The sequence below is a fragment of the Gopherus flavomarginatus genome, chromosome 3 (assembly GCF_025201925.1).
Source record: "Gopherus flavomarginatus isolate rGopFla2 chromosome 3, rGopFla2.mat.asm, whole genome shotgun sequence".
Taxonomy (NCBI): Eukaryota; Metazoa; Chordata; order Testudines; family Testudinidae; genus Gopherus; species Gopherus flavomarginatus.
This window is the reverse complement of record NC_066619.1, coordinates 179,182,091-179,201,697: the sequence shown is the minus strand read 5'-3', so window position 1 is coordinate 179,201,697 and position 19,607 is coordinate 179,182,091. Positions and strand designations below refer to the sequence as shown.

Genomic DNA, 19,607 nt, shown 5'->3' with positions numbered 1-19,607 from the left:
TGCTCATGAGAAAAAGTAGTTCAGATCTGATTTTCTCTTCTCCTGGTAGCAGTTTGAAGACCAAATGAGAGAGATCATGACTGCCCACTTTCCAACAGTAGGCAACGTGGACTTTTGGTTACTCCTGGATCTTGGTTCTCCTTTTGAGCCTGCCCTTGAAAGTTAGTTGTCATTATTATAAATTAACATAATATAAGTAGGGAGGGAAATACCAAACATGACTCTTCCTATCATCCTTTCCTTAACACAGCAGTGTAATTGCACCAAATTTATTACATTACAATTGGTGAGGCAGTCATCTGTCTGGTTTAAAAATGCAGTTACTTGCACCTTTCATTGTACAATTATTATTTTTTCTTTCTTATTTTGCAGGAACTGAAGAGGAGGATGAAGGTGATGACCTGTTGTTGGAGTCTGTAGATGAGTTCTGGTGGTTTCCCCATATGTGGAGTCACATGCAGCCTCATCTGTTCCATAATGAGTCATCACTGGTGGAGCAGATGATTCTCAACAAGGACTTTGCACTAGTGAGTAAAAGTTATAAGAAGGTTTGATAGGCTGCAAGCCCTCTTGAGTCAGGAAAGAGTCAATGGGCTATGCCTGGGAGGGGATGGCAATCAACCCTGCCACATGACACCTGAAGTTGGTGTAGGCTATGCCGGAGGAGCTTAAAAGGGGAAACCCTGCTCACTTGCTGCCTGGCTGAGAGGGAGAGGAGAACTTTAGCTCTTACTGTGGGAAAAGAAGGTTATCTGTGTCCAGGAGCCAAGGAAGATGGCTGCCTATCAGGACCTTCCTGAGGGAAGGGGAGGGTTTGCATTTCTTCATGCTTATATTGGGCATTGGTTACCCTGGAAGTGGGAAAGTTGTGTCACCTCACCTCTGAAGATGTTGGCGGCTGGGTGAGTCAGTGTGAGATGAGGAGGGAAACAGAAATGGAGTTTTTACTGCCCTGTGCCATGCTATGAGGAGGCACATGGGAGTCTGTATGGTTACCAGGGTATAGTGTCTTCACCCACTTCATTGGGAAGTGCTGGAGAAAAAATAGGAGGCTTTACCTATAATGTGAACCAAACCTTAGTTTTGCCATTATTTTATCCCTCATTAAGGATCAGCCCCTTTTCTAAAATAGTCTTTTGAGGAGGTGGTGGCCTACAAGCAGCAGATTAGTTATATAATGCCTTCAGGGACAGTCAGTTAGCCTGTTCCTCCACTTTGTAGCTTAAGGAGGACCATTAGAAATAGGAAATCTGCTTCCTGATATACAGTACAGACATGAGGTGGACTCAGGGGCAGGAGGTTAACATTAGGTGAATTGAGGGATTTACTTAGAGGCTTGCATAGAATTTGAAATTCTCTGTGAAGCCACCTCAACCAGATGAAGGGGGATGAGAAATGAAATTGCAGGATTTCACATGTCTTCTTTAAAAACCTATACAAGTCTTTGAAAATGTGCCTTTTAAATAGCTAGTCTGTATATTGGTGGTGTTGATGCATAATGATGTTTGATTTAGCCTGTTTGTACTCTTAACTTTTTAAGAGCTGTCCCTTAAGCACTGGATGGAGCTCAGTATAATTTTATTGTAAAGTAATGTTGAAAGCTCTTTAGAGTCCATCCAGAACAATTCTTCTTGGATAGTCAGCATAAAAAAGAGAGAGAAACAAAATCTATAAGTTTTTTCTTTGGAAAAGACGTTATGTGGTTCTTGACAAAGCCTTGCAACTCCAAGCAGCCAAAGTCACTCAAAAGAGCAGAATGGCATTGTCATTTAGCCTGCTGCTTAGAGAATACAAACTCTCAGAGGATCTACCATTTGCAGAGACCACTATGCTCCCCTTCCCTTCTCTGAGGCTGTAGTGCAAATAAAACTCCCAGGGAGTCAAGGAAACTTATAATTTAAAACAGAACAGGAAGAAAAAGCTTCCCCTGCTTGTTAGTGTTTTTTTCGCCCTTAATGACCTCCATACCACATTGCAAACTTCATGTAATTGCCTCCTGTGCTTTCTGTAGTTTGTTTTTGTTTGCCTGGATATTTGTACAGAATCATATTAGGGTTTTTTAGTAAAACAGACTTTTATCAGCTTTCTTTTAGGACCTGATTCCTTCATGAATTATAGATCCATGTCTTTTGTCATCATGATTAGCAATGGCAAATCAATTCAGGTACGAGAACCAGATTGGAACATTACTCAAAAGTTAAAATAAAACTAAAACTTTGACGTTTAGATGGGCTTTTCCTTTCATTATTTTCTATTTATATGAGGGGGAGGGATAGCTCAGTGGTTTGAGCATTGGCCTGCTAAACCCAGGGTTGTGAGCTCAATCCTTGAGAGGGCCACTGAGGGATCCGGGGCAAAAATTGGTCCTGCTGGTGAAGGCAGGGGATTGGATTCAATGACCTTTCAAGGTCCCTTCCAGTTCTAGGAGATTGGTATATCTCCTATTATTATTATTTCTGTATGATTATAAATTGCTGGGTTCTACCTGGAACCCAAAGCAAAACCAAAAACCAGGAAATTATATATTTGGAAACTTCCAAGCCCCTTTGCAGACCCATGGATTTAAGACACTTGATATGTTTTAGCAAACATCCAAATGTTTTGGGTTTTTTTTATCTAAACCGTACTTTCAAAATTTTGAGTTTTGGGACTAGCTCAAAAAATGATCCCAAAGCTGTAACTACACCCCTAACTCCATGCAGCTATGCTATTTACTGAATCTCCTGTAAAGGAATATAACAATGTGTGTTTAAGTGCACCCACTCCATAGAAGGATCCTTACATCCCTTTAAATCAGAAGTAACCAGCAGTGGACAAATTGCTCTATCAGACTTCTATACAATAATTAAAATTCAATAGAACAATCATTTATAAGTCTGTTTAATTACAAAGTCTGTTCAAATTAAATCATGCACAAATCTTTGGGAATTAAACTTTATAAAATGTTTGAAGGGGTTGTGTGATACTGTTTATGAGTGAGACGGACATAAACAAATGTTAGACACAGCACACATTTAAAAGTCAAAGTAATTTTCATAACCTGTAACTCAAACATTTTTGCCCTATTTTCTTTAAACCTCTCAGGAAAATTCTCCTCAGTAATTGGATTAAACCTGCCAATGTTCAGGTCAAACTATATTTAATACCAAAAGTTATAAGGTGGGCTAAAAGCAGGGCTTGTCACAGAATTTGGTTGTAGCCTAAACTACAAAGGCAATACTGTCTCTCTCTAATCATTTTCATTGAATGGCAGGGGCTTCTAAGGGTACCCATAAATAAGGAGCTAAAGAAAATGAAAGGCTGATGTCATTATAGTTTTATTTCCTTCTAGTGGTTGGACATGGGTTGTACTGACCTCTTAGCTCTGAATTCTATAATAGCTGTACAATTTACTTATGAGAACACTTCTTTTCAAAAGCTTCATGTGAAATCCTCTCTGTGGAAGAAATTTATCTTCCTGACATGACAACCTCCTTGATATCTAACGCAGTGCTGGCAGCCATGAACTCTGAATAATCTTGCATCCTCCTCTCCTTTCTCATTCGTAACATCTTGCCTTGTTTGAAAATCGCATTCCCTGCCTCTCTAATACATTTTTTCAGATCTCTCACAAAAACCAAAAGCTAATCCCTTCACAGTGATCATTACTCATTTTTACTTCAGATTCTAAATCCAAATTAGCGGTTGAATTAATTAACAAGAATAAATAAGGCAAGCAGAAGTCTCCACACTTATTTTTCATTATTGATTATTATGTTTACATGGAGTCCTTCTCATATTTTTGTGCTGTTTTCTTGTGTGTCACTCATCCATCCACTGAATTCCACCCGTACTACAAAACATCAGTAAAGATTATACTTTGGGAGCTTTTGCATAAAGGTGTAACCATTTCCTGAGGAAGCTGACTGGGGATGGGACAGTAGAGTTTGGTTGGGTTTTTTGCCTTTTTTTTTTTTTAAAGGGTCTTAGAGGAAATCATTCTATTTGAGAAGGCTCTGTTAATGCAGCAATTGCTCGTCTTAGATAATTGCTTCATCAGGACTTTTGAGAACAACTTGGTGTTAACATTTTAAATGAAATACAGTGATGCCTACTTTTTGTGATCTCATATATTGTGAAGCTCATTTATAATAAATTAGAACATAAGTTGAATCACTACAGTGCCTTTTGGTATGCAGATTCCATTTACAGTAAACCTACGCTGACGTCAATAGGATTCCTACTAATTTCAATAGGTTTTTGATTAGGCCCAGTAGGACAGTTCTTGGAGAAACAATGATTTAATAATGTTCTTTATTGTAACAGAATTCCTACTCTGAATTAAAGCCAAGCTTAACAAACACTAGCCAATTCAATCACTGCATATGAAACCCATAGTAATATTTTACATTACTTGAAGGTTTAAATATATAGATGCATAGCATCCTCTTGTACTGTATACATATTCTGCTGTTTCTGGGGGTCTGTATGTACAAATTCTAGGTAGGGAGCAGGATCTATGGTTCAGAATAGGGGTTTGAATCAAATAAAAATGATTGAGGTCTGTTCTCAGCTCTACCACTGATGTGCTTTGTGACTTGTACTTCAGTATGCCATCTATAAAATGGGGATAATTATTTCCCTCCTCATGTAAGTGTTTTTGCAAAATTAAATTTTCAAGTCAGTTAAATAGTCTTTAAAAATCACCACAGAGTTGAAGTGTTTGCAACTGTAAAATACCACTTTTGATAAGGGCACACAAACATTTTGCGTATCAGAAAGGACTGTTAATATTTATACCATTTAACAATTGGTTGATGGATGAACGACATTTTCTGAGAGAGAGCAGGACTGAAAATTATGCAATATCTCACCACGGCATGGTGAAAAGTTAAGGAAGTTCTCAGTAGCAGCAAAGCTATATTACATGTATGTGTGAATGATTTTGCATGGTAGCTGGGATCAGCAGTAGAATTTGTTTTAGCCTCAGATGCTGCATCTCTTACCTGTCAAGTGGCTGTTTTCATGGCAATATTCTCACCCTCTAAGGAATTTACACCACTGACAGAATGCTCTGTGAGAGTTAGAAAATAATAACGAAAGGAAATGAATTGTCCATATCAGTCAAAATGTATTAACACAAATCTACCAGGGTTTGCCTTGTCTAATCTAGGCAATATTGCATGGAGAGGGGAAAGTTTAAAACCTTAGTCTGTGTCCTTGGTAAATAACCTAGTAAATTCATGTTCTGTCTCCTCCCCAGATTGTAGGCAGTGGGCACTATTCTTGCCCTTGCATGCCCATGCTCCATTCCCCACAACGAGTGCAGAATAATACTGGTGTTCAAACTTTCAGATATTCAGTAAAAACAGGACAAATAGAGCTCAATTTCCCAATTACATAAATCAAAGATTATTTATGTAAATATGAATGTGACATCACATATCACAACTGGATCCAGGAAATGGAAGGTACAGTTTGTTAATAATTGGATTGATTTGATTCTCATATTTTGCACTTCCATAAAGATTTCTATGTGAAGAACTCAGTGCTTTACCCACAGTAATGAATTAAACCTTGCAAACTGAAAAGATCATAAGCATTATGATCTCCAATTTTCAGACAGAAGCACCAAGACATGGAAAGTCACTTACTTCTAAGTCACATACAAAGACTGTAACAGAGCCACCACAGACAGAGCAAAGCAAGATTTCCTACTTTCCTCCCCTCTCCTTTAGTCACAAAACTTTCATTTCTGCCCTGTTGTACATCCTTATCTGACAAAAACAAATCGAATTTATTTAATCCCAGGGCTTCACCTTTTTCTTTTGTCTCAATTAGTGTCAGCTAGTGAGTATTTCCTTGGGATGGTGAAATGCAGATGGCGCTGAAAATGATGCAGATGCAAGATAAACATTGTTGTGGATATAGACCACAAAAAGAGGCAAGCATATTCTTGAGTTAATGTTAAAATAGATTAATATGCAAAACAACACCAGATTCAGGTTGTCTGTAGTAATGTACATTATTCTGAATTTCCCCTTTATAATCCCAGCCTCATCACCCTTTTGTTCCTAGAACTTTTCAACTGCCAAAACCGCAGAAACCTGCAACTTCTTTTAAAAATACCAAATACAAATTGAGCAAGTCAGTGACTACATTTCAGGTGCAGAGTGTCTACACACTGCCGGGCTTCTGGGTCATCTTATTTTCAGTATCTGTAGTTAGGGCTGGGAAAGTTGGATGCAGTGGATTTTTATGGCATCTGTATTGTCTGTAATAGTTTTATTGAGTGTATGCAGAATCCACCATTGACTGCACAGCTGATGTCTTTTTATTTGTGATTGGTAAGTAGTTCTAGCTACTTAACATGAGGACAATGAACATGCATTATTCTAGACTGACCACTTGGTCAAAAAATTATTTTGGACTGTCAAGCACTCCCTTTACCCACTCTGTTCTTCATTTAATCAGTTTTTTCCATTCACAACCTCCCACCTTGTTTCATTTTGGCTCCATCTTCAGCTCTGTCCCCTAACAGAGACAGTATTCCCACGCTGTGTCTCTGCTCTTTTTCTTTTGTGGCAGCAGTTGCTAAAAGGAAAGCTGTACTCTGCACAAACATTTAGATCATTGCAAGCAGGTGTATGAATCTAGTCAACTGCAGACTAAATCTTCATGTGTATCCTTCAGATGCTCACTAATGCACTTAGATTTAGTCCTGTTTCAAAGAGATCTGATCAACTGTCAATGCACGTTGGATGGGTGCACAGGAACACTATGGCTATGTCTACACTACAGTTTATGTTGGCATAACTTACGTGAATAAAACATGCCCCTGAGTGACATAAGTTACGTTAACATAAGCTCTTGAGTGCACAGTGATATGTTGGTAGGAGAGCTTTTGCCGTTCACAGAGGTGGTTTTATTATGCCAACAGGAGAGCTCTCTCTCATCAGCCTAGAGTGTCTTCACACATACGCTGCAGCGGCACAGACGCATCAGTGCGGCTGCACCACTGCAGCGCTATCTGTATAGACATGCCCTTAAATCATGTCAGGATGATATGGTCTACTCAAGCTTGCCCTGGTCTAATTATTCATATAGCCAAACCTCTAGAATATGAAACTATTTATCTACTATGCAAAACTGTGGCTAAAAGCTGACTGATAATATTGTGTTAGAGTAGCACACAGAGTCCCATTGTGCTAGGCACTACATGTGCACATAACTGCTAGACCTTGCTCCAATTAGCTTACAGTCCAAATAGACAAAGGCCATGTGAAAAGAATATTGTCCCCATTTTAGAGAGGAGGAACTGAGGCATGAAGAGACTAAGTGACTTTTTCACAGTCACTCAAAAAATCTGTGGTAGAACTAGGAACTCAACCTAGGTCTCCTGAGCCTATATCCACTGTCTTAACCACATAAGCGTCTTTCCTGGCAACCAATGTAGGCAGATGTGACATTTTGTTTTTGTTGTAAAATTTCAGAACCATAGCTATATTAATCTACGTATAATGCAACCTAATCCACAATAGATACAAAACAGCTCCTCTGTGTTCAAACACACCAAATCACCTTTATGTCTAGAACTAACTGCCACAAAGCTCACACACTTATTTTAACTTTCCATTTTGTGAACTTCATCTTCTTGATACTAACCTGCTCAAAACCATTTGCTAAAGGATCATGTCTAAATGGAAAATTTTCAACTAGATTAAAAAAAGTTTAAAATCGAACTAAATATTTAATTCTGCAAACAGAAATTTGTATGCAATTAACAGTGTTTAAGAGTTATTCAGAAAATGAGACCTTTTAAAAAATCAACTGTCATAACCGGATAAAATATAACACAAAATTCTTGTATGAATTGACAACCACGATTATGGCACATGTGTTCACCAATGTAAATGCAAATAAAAATAAACAAAAGTGTACATCAAGCTGGCTTAGTTTACAAAAAAAAAAAAAAAAACCTCCTGAAGGAAATCTCACTCAGGCTCAACAATATTAGAAAAATATCTCACTGCTAAAAGTAAGTAATAGCTTATGTAAATCTCCTAATACTGCTAGGTGACAGTTTAAAATGTGGTGTATCCAGGATATCACCTCTTTTTTTTTTTGACAGGATAGAAAAAGTTCAGGAAGGTGCCTGCAGCTGGAGTGTTAACTACTACATCATTTAACATAACATTATCAACAGTGGACCAATAGTTTCAGTGAATATATGAAAAAAATATCATAAAAACATATGACTTGCCATACCAAATAAAATGATTTGGTCCCTTTAGCTCCCGTCCTGCTGCTTTTAATGGCCAATACTAACAGTTTCAATGGAAGCAAATAATTATAATGCCAATTTTGTCCTAATATAGCTTTTTTAAAAAGCATGTCACTATTTGTATATTCAGTTTGATTTTTCAGAAGAGATCTAGTAAATCTAAATGGTGAGTTTTCCAACCCTGCTGCTGCTGTCTGAATTTCCATTATCCTCTAGCATGTTAAAGCTGTGGAAATATGCAATATAAACTTCTTTCCTTCAAGAGTTTGCTGAATTCCTGGAAAGCAGTGTCCATTCGATGTTCATGTTCTCTCCTTAATAGAAGTGTTTTGTAAATAGGGAATATGTGTAAACAGTTGATACAGACATAATCAGGTTCAATAAAGTTCCATGTCAGGGACCATCTCAGTAGAAAGACATAGGTCAGAAGAGGCTGGGAGTTTGAAGCTGCTTTTCTCTTGCTTCTTCAGCAAAGATGATAGCTAAGATAGGCAGCTTCTGGAGATTGCTCCAGTCTTTCAGATCTTTGACAGAAGACTAAGAGAGATCAGCTCCTATGTGCTGAAACTGGATCCGGGCAACTGGGAACGTGTGCCAGTTCAACGGTGTTGCATTTTTTAGTACTAAGGGTCTAGTTCTTGCCCTCCTACTGTAAGATGCACAGAAGTTGGGCTGGGGAGGCAGGGGTGGTAATCAAATGAAGATTCCATGAGTCATCAATAGTACACAAGGCAGGTTAGCTCAGGAACCTGGGGCATCATGTTTTGCATGGGCTTTAAGAAAGAGGAGCATGTACTCCTCTGTTGCACAGCTTCATCTCTCCTGCCAATGATGGAATTAGTGGACTTGGCCATGCCCCAAAACCTGATCACAGTGACTTTTTGGAGATGTGCAACAATATTTTGGACTCATGATATTGGTCATTGCCTATTGACTGCATTGTCTTTCTTCTACCATTGTGCGATGAAAACCCTAAGGTCCAAAATATGGTAATGTATTACCATTCACACACTTGAAGATAAATTATTGCTCTTAAAATACTTATGATAAATTGGTCCATAGGCAAATTCCTATGAAGGATTTATTAATATCTTGAAACTAGGAAGTTACATGGTTGTACGCATAGTTACAGTCAAATATAAACATTAAACAGTGCACAGTCAGGCCCAGTGAAGGAAAGTTTTGACCAATTGGACTCAAGGTTGAAAATATTTAGGATGTTAGTCCATCAGGATAATAATACTGTTTTATAAGGCTTTATCATTTCCTTCTTAGTAGGAAACTCCACTTGTAATAGAAGCTTTCTAGAGAATAGTCACCCTTTACCAAGCCTAAGTCCAAAAGTGTCAAGATTTACCTAATCAGTTTACAAGGTCACACACACAGTGCTTTTATCACTTGTGAAAACAGCTAGTGATGCCAGTCCGTAAGACACACTGTAATGTGCAATAAAAGACTGTGGAAAAATCATTGATCTTTAGATGACTTTCAAAGTTCAATGTAAAACTCCAGATTTATTTTTAAGAAATGAAAGTTTTCAAATATCAGCCTTTCCCTTTGGTCCAGTTTGTTTCTGATGCTGAATATAAAGTCTTTTAAGAACAATTAATTTTATATTGAATTTAATATCTGCAACAGACTAAGGAAGAATATAATACTTCCCTTCATCAATATTTCTTGCTTTCCACCAACTTTAATTTTATTTTGTCTACCTAGAAATTGATCTACTAGTTTATTCAGCTGGCAAAGCTACTATTTTTCTTTAAATCTCAACTATAGTCATTGACAAAGCTACTTCTGTGAATTTCCCCAGCATTCCGCAGGACTACAAAAGAATTGACAAAATCCTCTTTCCCGACTCATGCTTCATCTCTCAGGTTCTAGTAATGATCCTTTTCTACCGTCCAACACCTCATGGTTTTTCTGTGGCTTCAACTTACATTCTCATTTAAACTAAGATAAGACTATTCCATTGTGACTCAAGTAAATTATGAAAGCACGTAATTAGGAGCTCTGGAATCCTGCCTGCACTGTAAAAGAATGTGACATAGTTCTTTGTATTGCATAAAGTGTTCCAAAGGTCTTTTCCACACACAAACACATATATATCTTTGGGTCCAATCTGGTACTCCCTGAGCACCCAAACAAAAAAGGCAGTTGGAATCTTAGGTGCACAAAGAACACGAGATTGGACCTTATAGCAAGGTGGTCTGGTGGGGTGATATAGAAGCTAATAATTAGGCAATGTTGTTTCATATTTTGACTCACCATTATGACAAAAGCCACTGAAACATAATATATTCAAAAGAAAAAACTATTTTAACTTAGAGTTAAGGTTGCTTGGTGATATGTCATCCCCTTGTAGAACATCAAGTTGAGCAGAACTCACACTGTGAGAACCAGGAAATGCAAAGTTCAGGATGCCCATGCACACTTAACTCTGCACTCTCTCAGCAATGCCCCAATATACCACATTAACACATATCCTTTACGCTACCAATCCCACAGTTGCTGAAACGTATAAGCTTTTCATCTCCTTTTACAACTCTCATTCTCACCCACAGGTTTCTAGCTAACACTGTTAATGAACAAAATTCAAAAAAAAAAAAAAAAAAAAAGTTTGCTGACACCACAAACACCTCTCTATGGTCTTTGAGCAATGCTTCAGTATCCACATACTCTCACTGACCTCTGGCATTTTCAGATTTGGAAGGTTCCAGATCCTGGTGTACACTAACACACTTAGCGAACTCCCCAGAAAGGATACCACATGTGTACAACCTAAGAAATACTTCACAGCCTGTTACAACTTCCTTACATTTTGAATACCATCTCATCTTCACTTAACCATCATTAAACCATTAGAATCCTCTCATATTCTTTCTTACTGCTGACAATAGCCTTTGTAATAAAAGTCCTATGCCCTGTTATGGATATAACATCCCCAATTTTGCATAGACATGATATATTCTACATTCCCAAGGTACACATGCTTCTCTTTCCCTTCCTCAAGCACGTGAGAGGGTGGAAAACATTGATCTCTTCATATTGCAGTCACAGCTTGTCACACACCTGAAAGTAATTTGCAGATCTTGCAAACATACCTCTTCCAAGCAGCGCTAATTGCTTCCACCATTCAGTACACCTGACACTGACCACAATGCATGAGGATAATAAATTCTTAGCCTGCTGTCATATCCCAGCTTGTTACTGACAATGCCCTCTGTAATAAAACTCCTGCCCTGTTAATTATATAATATACACAATTCTGTACTGAAATTATGCATACTAGAGCCCGAAGGTACGTGTACAGCTTTTCCCATTGCTCATACACATCAGAGGGTGCAAGCACAGATCTCCTTACCACATAATTACATCCAGGAAAAGAGAAGGTATGTAGCATAGGACACCATTTTTATTTGTTTTCTTTTTTGTCCTTTTAGTTTGAATGTTGTTCAGCTCACTGTTCTGCAAGAGAACAATATACTATCAAGCAATCTTAACTCTAGGTTAAATTCAGTTTTTGAATTGAATTTCCTAAGGTTTTTTTTTTTCTTAAAACAGGAAAAAGTTTTGTTGTTGTCATTAGGGGTCAGTAGTTGTTTAGGCAGTTGTATATATTATGTCCCACAATTAGCATTCTGAGTCAACCTCCCACCAAACACCCACCAGCCTTGCTTTGGAGCATCTGGAAGCCATGCCACTTATCCATTCAAAGCATTCTCCCTCCAACCTGCTACCCTCCCCACAGCAACTAGCGAACATGTCTCCCTGAAGTCTTCATTCCCTGGTATACAAACATTTCTATTGCCTTTATTTCCCACCTATAACCCAACTCACATCCAGAAACTGGAGTGAAAGATAACTATGTTACAGTAGAGGGTGCACTGGCAGAGCTAAAGGCACCAGAAGGTTGGAGTGTGGGTTTGGTGTACTGGAAGAGATGTGGGGTGCTATGCCTCCCACAACTGACTTCCTAACTTCTGTTGCCATCAATCCCCATTAATCCGTATCTCCTCACTGCAGCCCCAAACTGCTCTTTCCTTATTCTACCACTCCTAATACCTATCTTTGTCTCACATGTCTACTTTTCCCCCAGAGACTTTGATTATATTTCCCCCTAACACACACACACACACAAATGCCACTCATGACTTACAAATTGTAGCAGCCTCCAGTTACTTAATCCAAAACTCCTTTTGTTGGTGGTGGTGGTGGGCAGGGAATTTGTGATCAACTCATCCTTAGATATGTTAATTGAAGGGAGAATTCACAGCAGGGAAGAGGTCTGTGATCCAGCCAGTCATTAGTACCTTTCAGTTTAAGGGTACGTCTACACTACGGGATTATTCCGATTTTACATAAACCGGTTTTATAAAACAGATTGTATAAAGTCTAGTGCACACGGCCACACTAAGCACATTAGTTCGGCGGTGAGAGTCCATGGTCAGAGGCTAGCATCGATTTCCAGAGCATTGCACTGTGGGTAGCTATTCCATAGCTATCCCATAGTTCCCGCAATCTCCCCCGCCCCTTAGAATTCTGGGTTGAGAGCCCAGTGGCTGGTGGGGCAAAAATCATTGTCGCAGGTGGTTCTGGGTAAATGTCGTCAGTCATTCCTTCCTCCGGGAAAGCAACGGCAGGCAATCATTTTGTGCCCTTTTTCGCTGGATTGCCCTGGCAGACACCATAGCACTGCAACCATGGAGCCCGTTCAGCCTTTTTTTTTTTTACAGTCACTGTATGTGTACTGGATGCCGCGGACAGAGGCAATACTCCAGCGTTACACAGCAGCATTCATTTGCTTTTGCATGATAGCAGAGATGGTTACCAGTTGTTCTGTACTGTCTGCTGCTAGTGTAATTTGGCAATGGGATGATAGTTATCTGTCCTTCTGTGCTGTCTGCTGCTCTCATGGGTGCCCCTGGCTGAGATTGACCAGGGGTGCAAAAGCAAAACTGGGAATGATTCCCTGAGTCAATGCTTCCTTTATGGTTTCTAAAAATAGAGTCAGTCCTGCCTAGAATATGAGGCAAATGTACTAGAGAAGCGGTGTATCAGAGAGTACAGCTGCTCTGTGTCAAATCCCGCAGAAATGATGAGCTACATGCCATACATGGGGGGTGCCCCTGCAACAACCCCACCCATTGCTTCCCTCCTCCCCCAACCTTCCTGGGCTACCGTGGCACTGTCCCCCCATTTGTGTCATGAAGTAATAAAGAATGCAGGAATAAGAAACACTGAGTTTTTAGTGACATAAAATGAGGGGGAGGCAGCCTCCTGATGCTATGAAAGTCCAGGCAGGACATTAAGCAGTGTGGGGGAGAGGAGCCCAGCATTCCACTGCTATGATAATCCAGGCAGTACAGAATCTTTTCTTTTCACAGGAAAGGGAGAGGACTGACTGAAGCTCAGCCCCCAGTTACTATGATGAAGACAGTTACCAGCCGTTCTGTACCACCTACCAGGAATGACCAGGAGTCTTTCCTATTTTCACCCCGGTGCCCCCAGCCAGCCTCACCTGAAGCCAGCCAGGAGCGCTTACGGGTTGATAAGAAGGACGGTTACCAGTCCTACTGCACCATCTGCCATCAGGGAGGGGAGGGGAGCACATACTGCTCTTCACTGCTGCAGCATCATGTCTACCAGCAGCATTCAGTAGACATAGGGTGAAATTGAAAAAAGTCAAGAAACGATTTCTTTCCCTTTTCTTTCACGTGGGAGGGAGGGAATAAATTGACGAGCTATTCCCTGAACCACGCCGGACAATGTGTTTGACCCTACAGGCGCTGGGAGCTCAGCCAAGAATGCAAATACTTTTCAGAGACTGCTGTGGACTGTGGGATAGCTGGAGTCCTCAGTACCCCCTCCCACCCTCCATGAGCGTCCGTTTGAGTCTCTGGGTTCCCGTTACGCTTGTCACGCAGCACTGTGTAGCCTGTAGATTTTGTTTTCAAACGCTTTGGCATTTCGTTTTCTGTAATGGAGCTCTGATAGAACAGATTTGTCTCTCTATACAGCGGTCAGATCCAGTATCTCCCATACGGTCCATGCTGGAGGTCTTTTTGGATTTGGGACTGCATGGCCACCCGTGCTGATCAGAGCTCCACGCTGGGCAAACAGGAAATGAAAATCAAAATTTCGCGGGGCTTTTCCTGTTTACCTGGCCACTGCATCCAAGCTGAGATTGCTGTTCAGAGTGGTCAAAGTGGTGCACTGTGGGATACCGCCTGGAGGCCAATACCGTCGATTTGCGGCCACACTAATCCTAATCTGATATGGTAATACCGATTTTAGCGCTACTCCTCTCGTCAGTGAGGAGTACAGAAACCGATTTAAAGAGCCCTTTATATCGATATAAAGGGCCTCGTAGTGTGGACGGGTACAGCGTTAAATCGGTTTAACGCTCCTAAAATCGGTTTAAACGCATAGTGTAGACCAGGCCTAACAGTACAAGGCAGCAGAAGGAAACCAGGTTTAGGGTTTGGGTTTTTTTGAGGGGGGGTATTTAGAGGACCTGTAATTTGGGAACCCATCAGCAAAATGACCACAAATCTGACTCACTAATATGCATCAATTTCAAAGCAATCCAATTAACTCTTCAGATTTGAGAGCACTTACAAGAGTTGAATTTTAAAGCATATAAAATGGTGGAAACCCTCTAGCTGATTTTTCAATATTGATGTACACACAGTGTAAAAAGTACTTTTTCTTATTTCTCATTCTCTCTCTCTCTCTCTCTCTTTTCTTATTTCTCATTTTGAGTCCCCCAAAGATTTAGTTAGTGCACTACCTGGGGTAAAACTCGACAGATTGAGACCATTTAGACCCGTAGTTTGATCTCCAGCTCAAGGCAAATAAATCCACCACCTGGAAACTTTTTTTAAATGGCTAATTTTTTTGGAGTGGGGAGGGGAGAGGAGGGGGGACTCATGTTTCTACAACCCATGCCTCAAATGACTCCAAATTCAGATCATTAACTTGCCCTACAGCCTTTTGAGGCACATCACATTTCAAAGGAATCCAACTACACATATCAGTTTTAGAGGACTTAGAATGGTTGACCTTTAAACAGATGACATGGTGCAACCTTAACTATAGTGGTGCCCCAGTGCCACTATAATGCAATGAAACTTTTTACACACAATATCTTTAATTGAATCAATTACATTTTATTCCTTTTAAGAAAATATTGTCATCCTCAATTCTAATAGAAGTTTAACAACAAAAGCAAAGCAGTCTAAAGGATAACAGGGCAGTGTGCATGCTGATATACAACACATAGCATTTACCCTACCTAAAGGTTTTACAAAATTGCATAAAACTGGTACAGAGAAAAATTGTCTGTATGCTTGGTTTCTTATTGATTTTTGAATAATTCATAAAGAATGTTTGTGTGATCAGACACAGAGTATTGGTCTTTTTTGTGGCAAGTAGCTTCTCCATAGTGAGAACTCTTAGATTTTTGCAACCCATCTACTCTAAAGTGGTTAATTTCAATTTCATCATTCCATTGCTGGGACAATTCCTATAGCAATAGAAAACTGTGAAGGCATGAATCCTATTTTGGCATGCATCTGTCCTGACCAAAGAGGACATATAGTTAGGGATATGTTTAGTTGTTGAGGTACTCTTTCAGAAGAGTGCTTGATCCTAAGACAATTTAGAAATTACCAGTAGTATGGAGTCATAGCTACTCTGTCATTGATCAGATTGTATTACGTATCTTATTCAACTTAAAATGGTTAAAGTATTCTCTTGAAATAATTTAGTACTGAATATTAGTGTTGAATTTAGCACATAGAAACATTGTTTTCTAGTATACAAAGCAGAGGACTGGGGGTAAGATGTCCTAGCTTCTGTTCTTGGCTTTGACAATGGCCTGCTGTGTGACTTTGTCCAAATCACTTTAGCTTTCTGTGTCTTAATTTCCTTTTTCACCTTTTGTCTATCTTATCTATTTAGATAGAATTCTTTGGGGCAATGGACAATCTCTTGCTGTGTATCTGTATATCTCTTAGCACAGCGGGCCCTAATCGAGATGTATATCTTACTTTCTTGTACATAATCATAGGGAATTTGGCCCTGAAATCATTGATATCTCTGAATGGTCCTTCATCACATGAACATTCATCATTTCACTTCCAAAACTGACCCTTGTGCCTCATATAGATCTTATAGGTGAGTGACGTCATTAATAGGCAAAAAGCATATTCTCCTAATGGTCAAAATATGAACTAGATTATTTCATGTTAGTCAGTGGCATCTTTATTATTAGAACATCTTTATTATTAGAAAGTAGATAATTCAGCTGGTTATATTGTGTGAATAAATGTTCCCACAGGTTTTATTTAATTTTCTCAAAGGACCAAAGGCCAGTCTGTCTGATGTTAAGTACTTAAAGATGCCTAGCAAAATCTGTTCCTCCTGTAATTATAGAAGCAAACAACAGTTATTAGACCAGTGGTTCTCAAACTTTTGTACTGCTGACCCCTTTCACACAGCAAGCCTTTGAGTGCGACCCCCCCCTTATAAATTAAAAACACTTTTTAATATATTTAACACCATTATAAATGCAGGAGGCAAAGCGGGGTTTGGGGTGGAGGCTGACATCTCGCGACCCCCCCATGTACTAACCTCATGACCCCCTGAGAGGTCCCAACTCCCAGTTTGAGAACCCCTGTATTAGACAATGTAGACAAGAGGACAGGCAACAATTATAATTCAGTATTTTAGCAATTTCCCTCCAAGTATCAATTATATATGAATGGCAAATGGCTTATCTATTTTGTGAGTTGGCAGCTCTTCTTTTGGCAAAAGAAGAATGTTATTGCATGATACCAATGTAAATAATACCTAACCTGTGAGGTTTTCAGGCTCTATCAAGCAGCATATAATTGTTTTTCTGGCCTGCACTCTGTGTCTTTTAGATTGAGAGTTCTTCAGAGAAAGGATTCTATTCTTTGATAACTTCTACCTGTAGTAAAGTGCCATGTATATTTACTTTACTGTATAAATTATAAAAGTACTAAATAAGTAACACGGGGGAGAAGTGAAGTTTGTATGGGAAAGAGGTAAAAATGATGGATGACTCATATAACCAAGCACTCAAAGGAGTGAATTATTTTAGGGCTAACTTTCTAAAATACGACTTATTTGTGTTGCCATGGATTATAGCAAATATAGGCCAGAAATGCCAGATTGAAAAATTCACCCTCAAAGTCCATCTTTGGTTCTGGAGTCAATACCCTATGTCAGGGAAAAGTGCTGGAGCTGCATTTTGTAAATAGCTATAGCAAACATTCTACCAGCCATGGAAATGTTCCTCTGCTTTTTGTAATATAAAATATAGACAAATGGTAATCGTCATGTCAACATGTTTCTCTTTGTTTATTGATCCAAGACCATTTGAAATTGTGATTAAATAAAACAGCATCATTTCCCAGCCCTTTGAGAATTACTTTAAAAAAAACATCCAATCAGATAGGGCATATTTTATAAATACATATAATGCATAATACACAGGCAGTCAAATCTGTTCTAAACAATGGTAGTGCAATATTATCCAACAGGATTATTTTCCCTCTGATACTGTAAAGCCAATTATTTTGCACCTGTTTCTTTAAAGTTACCAGTTGGTAGAATGAGAATAAACTTGACAGCATTACATATTATACATGTATACTCAATGTGTTGTTTCTTTTGCTTTGTTTCAGGAACATGGTATTCCGACTGACATGGGCTATGCGGTGGCTCCGCACCACTCTGGGGTCTACCCTGTACATGTTCAGCTTTATGAGGCCTGGAAGAAGGTCTGGGGTATCAAAGTCACAAGCACAGAAGAGTATCCACATCTAAAACCTGCACGGTACAGACGGGGCTTCATCCACAATAGCATCATGGTAAATAGCATTTCCATTACTTCATTGCAATAATTCCTTAGGAATGACTAAAAAAAATCTATTTTACAAATGCACGAAGCTTTACAGTGGGCATTGAAATCCTTCAAGATAGTGGAATTGTAAGGATGCAAAAACAGTTTTACCAGTATGCAGCCAGTTTGCAAAAGAAAGAAGAGCAAAGAGTCTGTTTGGGGTAGTTTTTTTGGCACTTTCCAATGTGATTATCAGAAATAAAATGTACCAGTAGACAACCAATCTTGGACTATAATTACATACCTTTGCGATTCATTAAAATGTCTTAGCTCCATATCCAAGGGTCTGACTCACTGCAATGCATAAAGGGTCTGAGACCTGCCAAAAGGGAAGAGAAACAAAAGTGCAATATGATCCTGCAGCACGCAAGATATTTTGGTTGGGCCAGACTTTGTGTTTAGATATACCTATGCAACTTCCAGAGCACAAAGTCTGAAACTATGCCTGTGAAAACTTCGTAGGCTGTGCATTGGGGTGGGGAGAGGTAAAGCTTTCTACATCTTTCCTTCAATAGCACATATAGGAATCACTTGGCCTATCACTTGAATATGCAGCTCCTCCTAGAATGGAACAGAGCAGCTAATGAACATCCAGATGCAACACTACACCACAGTTTAGAGCAAAAATGTGGAAGAATCATGTTCAATTGAAACGGTAAAGAGAATTTAGGTAGATCAAAGGTAAATTACACAAGTTGGAATTTGCACAGGACACAGAATGGAAATCTTGACAGGTCAAGTTCTGGCATGATATACATAGATAAAGTTCCTGTTGACTTCAACAAACACCATGGACATACATTTAAGAGCAGAATTGTATCTAATATGTTTGTCAAAAGTATATAATAATAAGACAGAAACAGGTAACAAGGTAGATTCTAACTAGTTCCAATATAGGACTCATTTGAGCAGGGCACTTAAGTATATGCTTAAGTGCTTTGCTGAAAAGAAACTGTAGATTATTTTGTTTTCTGTTCCTTTGGACAGAATACAAAGGAGAGCCCAAATGGCAAACTGTCAAAAAAACTAAGTAAGTCAAAACTGAATAATGTCTGTGCAGGTACAGTAATGAACAGTATCACAGATCTTAGTGTTTTTCTGCAGAGTTCTGATGTACTTGTGATTAAAGAGTTAATGAAATAGCTCTAAGTAGTGAAGATTTTAGTTGGGTTTTTTTTCCCTCCATCTGCTGGTTTTCAGAATCCTGACTCACAATCTCCTGATTTATGATTGTATGTAGAACTGACCTCGGGATATGCTCATTCAACAGTCCTATCAACCCCAGTACATATTTCACTAGTGGGGTCTAATTTGATTTTCAGGGCAAAGGAAGGAATGAACTAGTTCTTTTTGGGTCTGTAACCTAGAATACCAATTGTGCGCTATATCTTACCAGCAGGAAGATTAATA

The 19,607-nt window shown here is 39.1% G+C and overlaps 1 protein-coding gene across 13 annotated transcripts in view; it reads left to right on the top strand.

The window, feature by feature from the left end:
* The window catches only part of LOC127046837 (bifunctional heparan sulfate N-deacetylase/N-sulfotransferase 4), a 256,826-nt gene that overhangs the window by 154,168 nt on the left and 83,051 nt on the right, over positions 1-19,607 (top strand). For all 13 annotated transcript variants that reach the window (XM_050944412.1, XM_050944409.1, XM_050944411.1 and 10 more), the window contains 2 exons: positions 373-527; positions 17,980-18,165. In XM_050944412.1, coding sequence (XP_050800369.1) covers positions 373-527; positions 17,980-18,165 — 341 coding nt within the window. The remainder of the gene's footprint in view (positions 1-372; positions 528-17,979; positions 18,166-19,607) is intronic.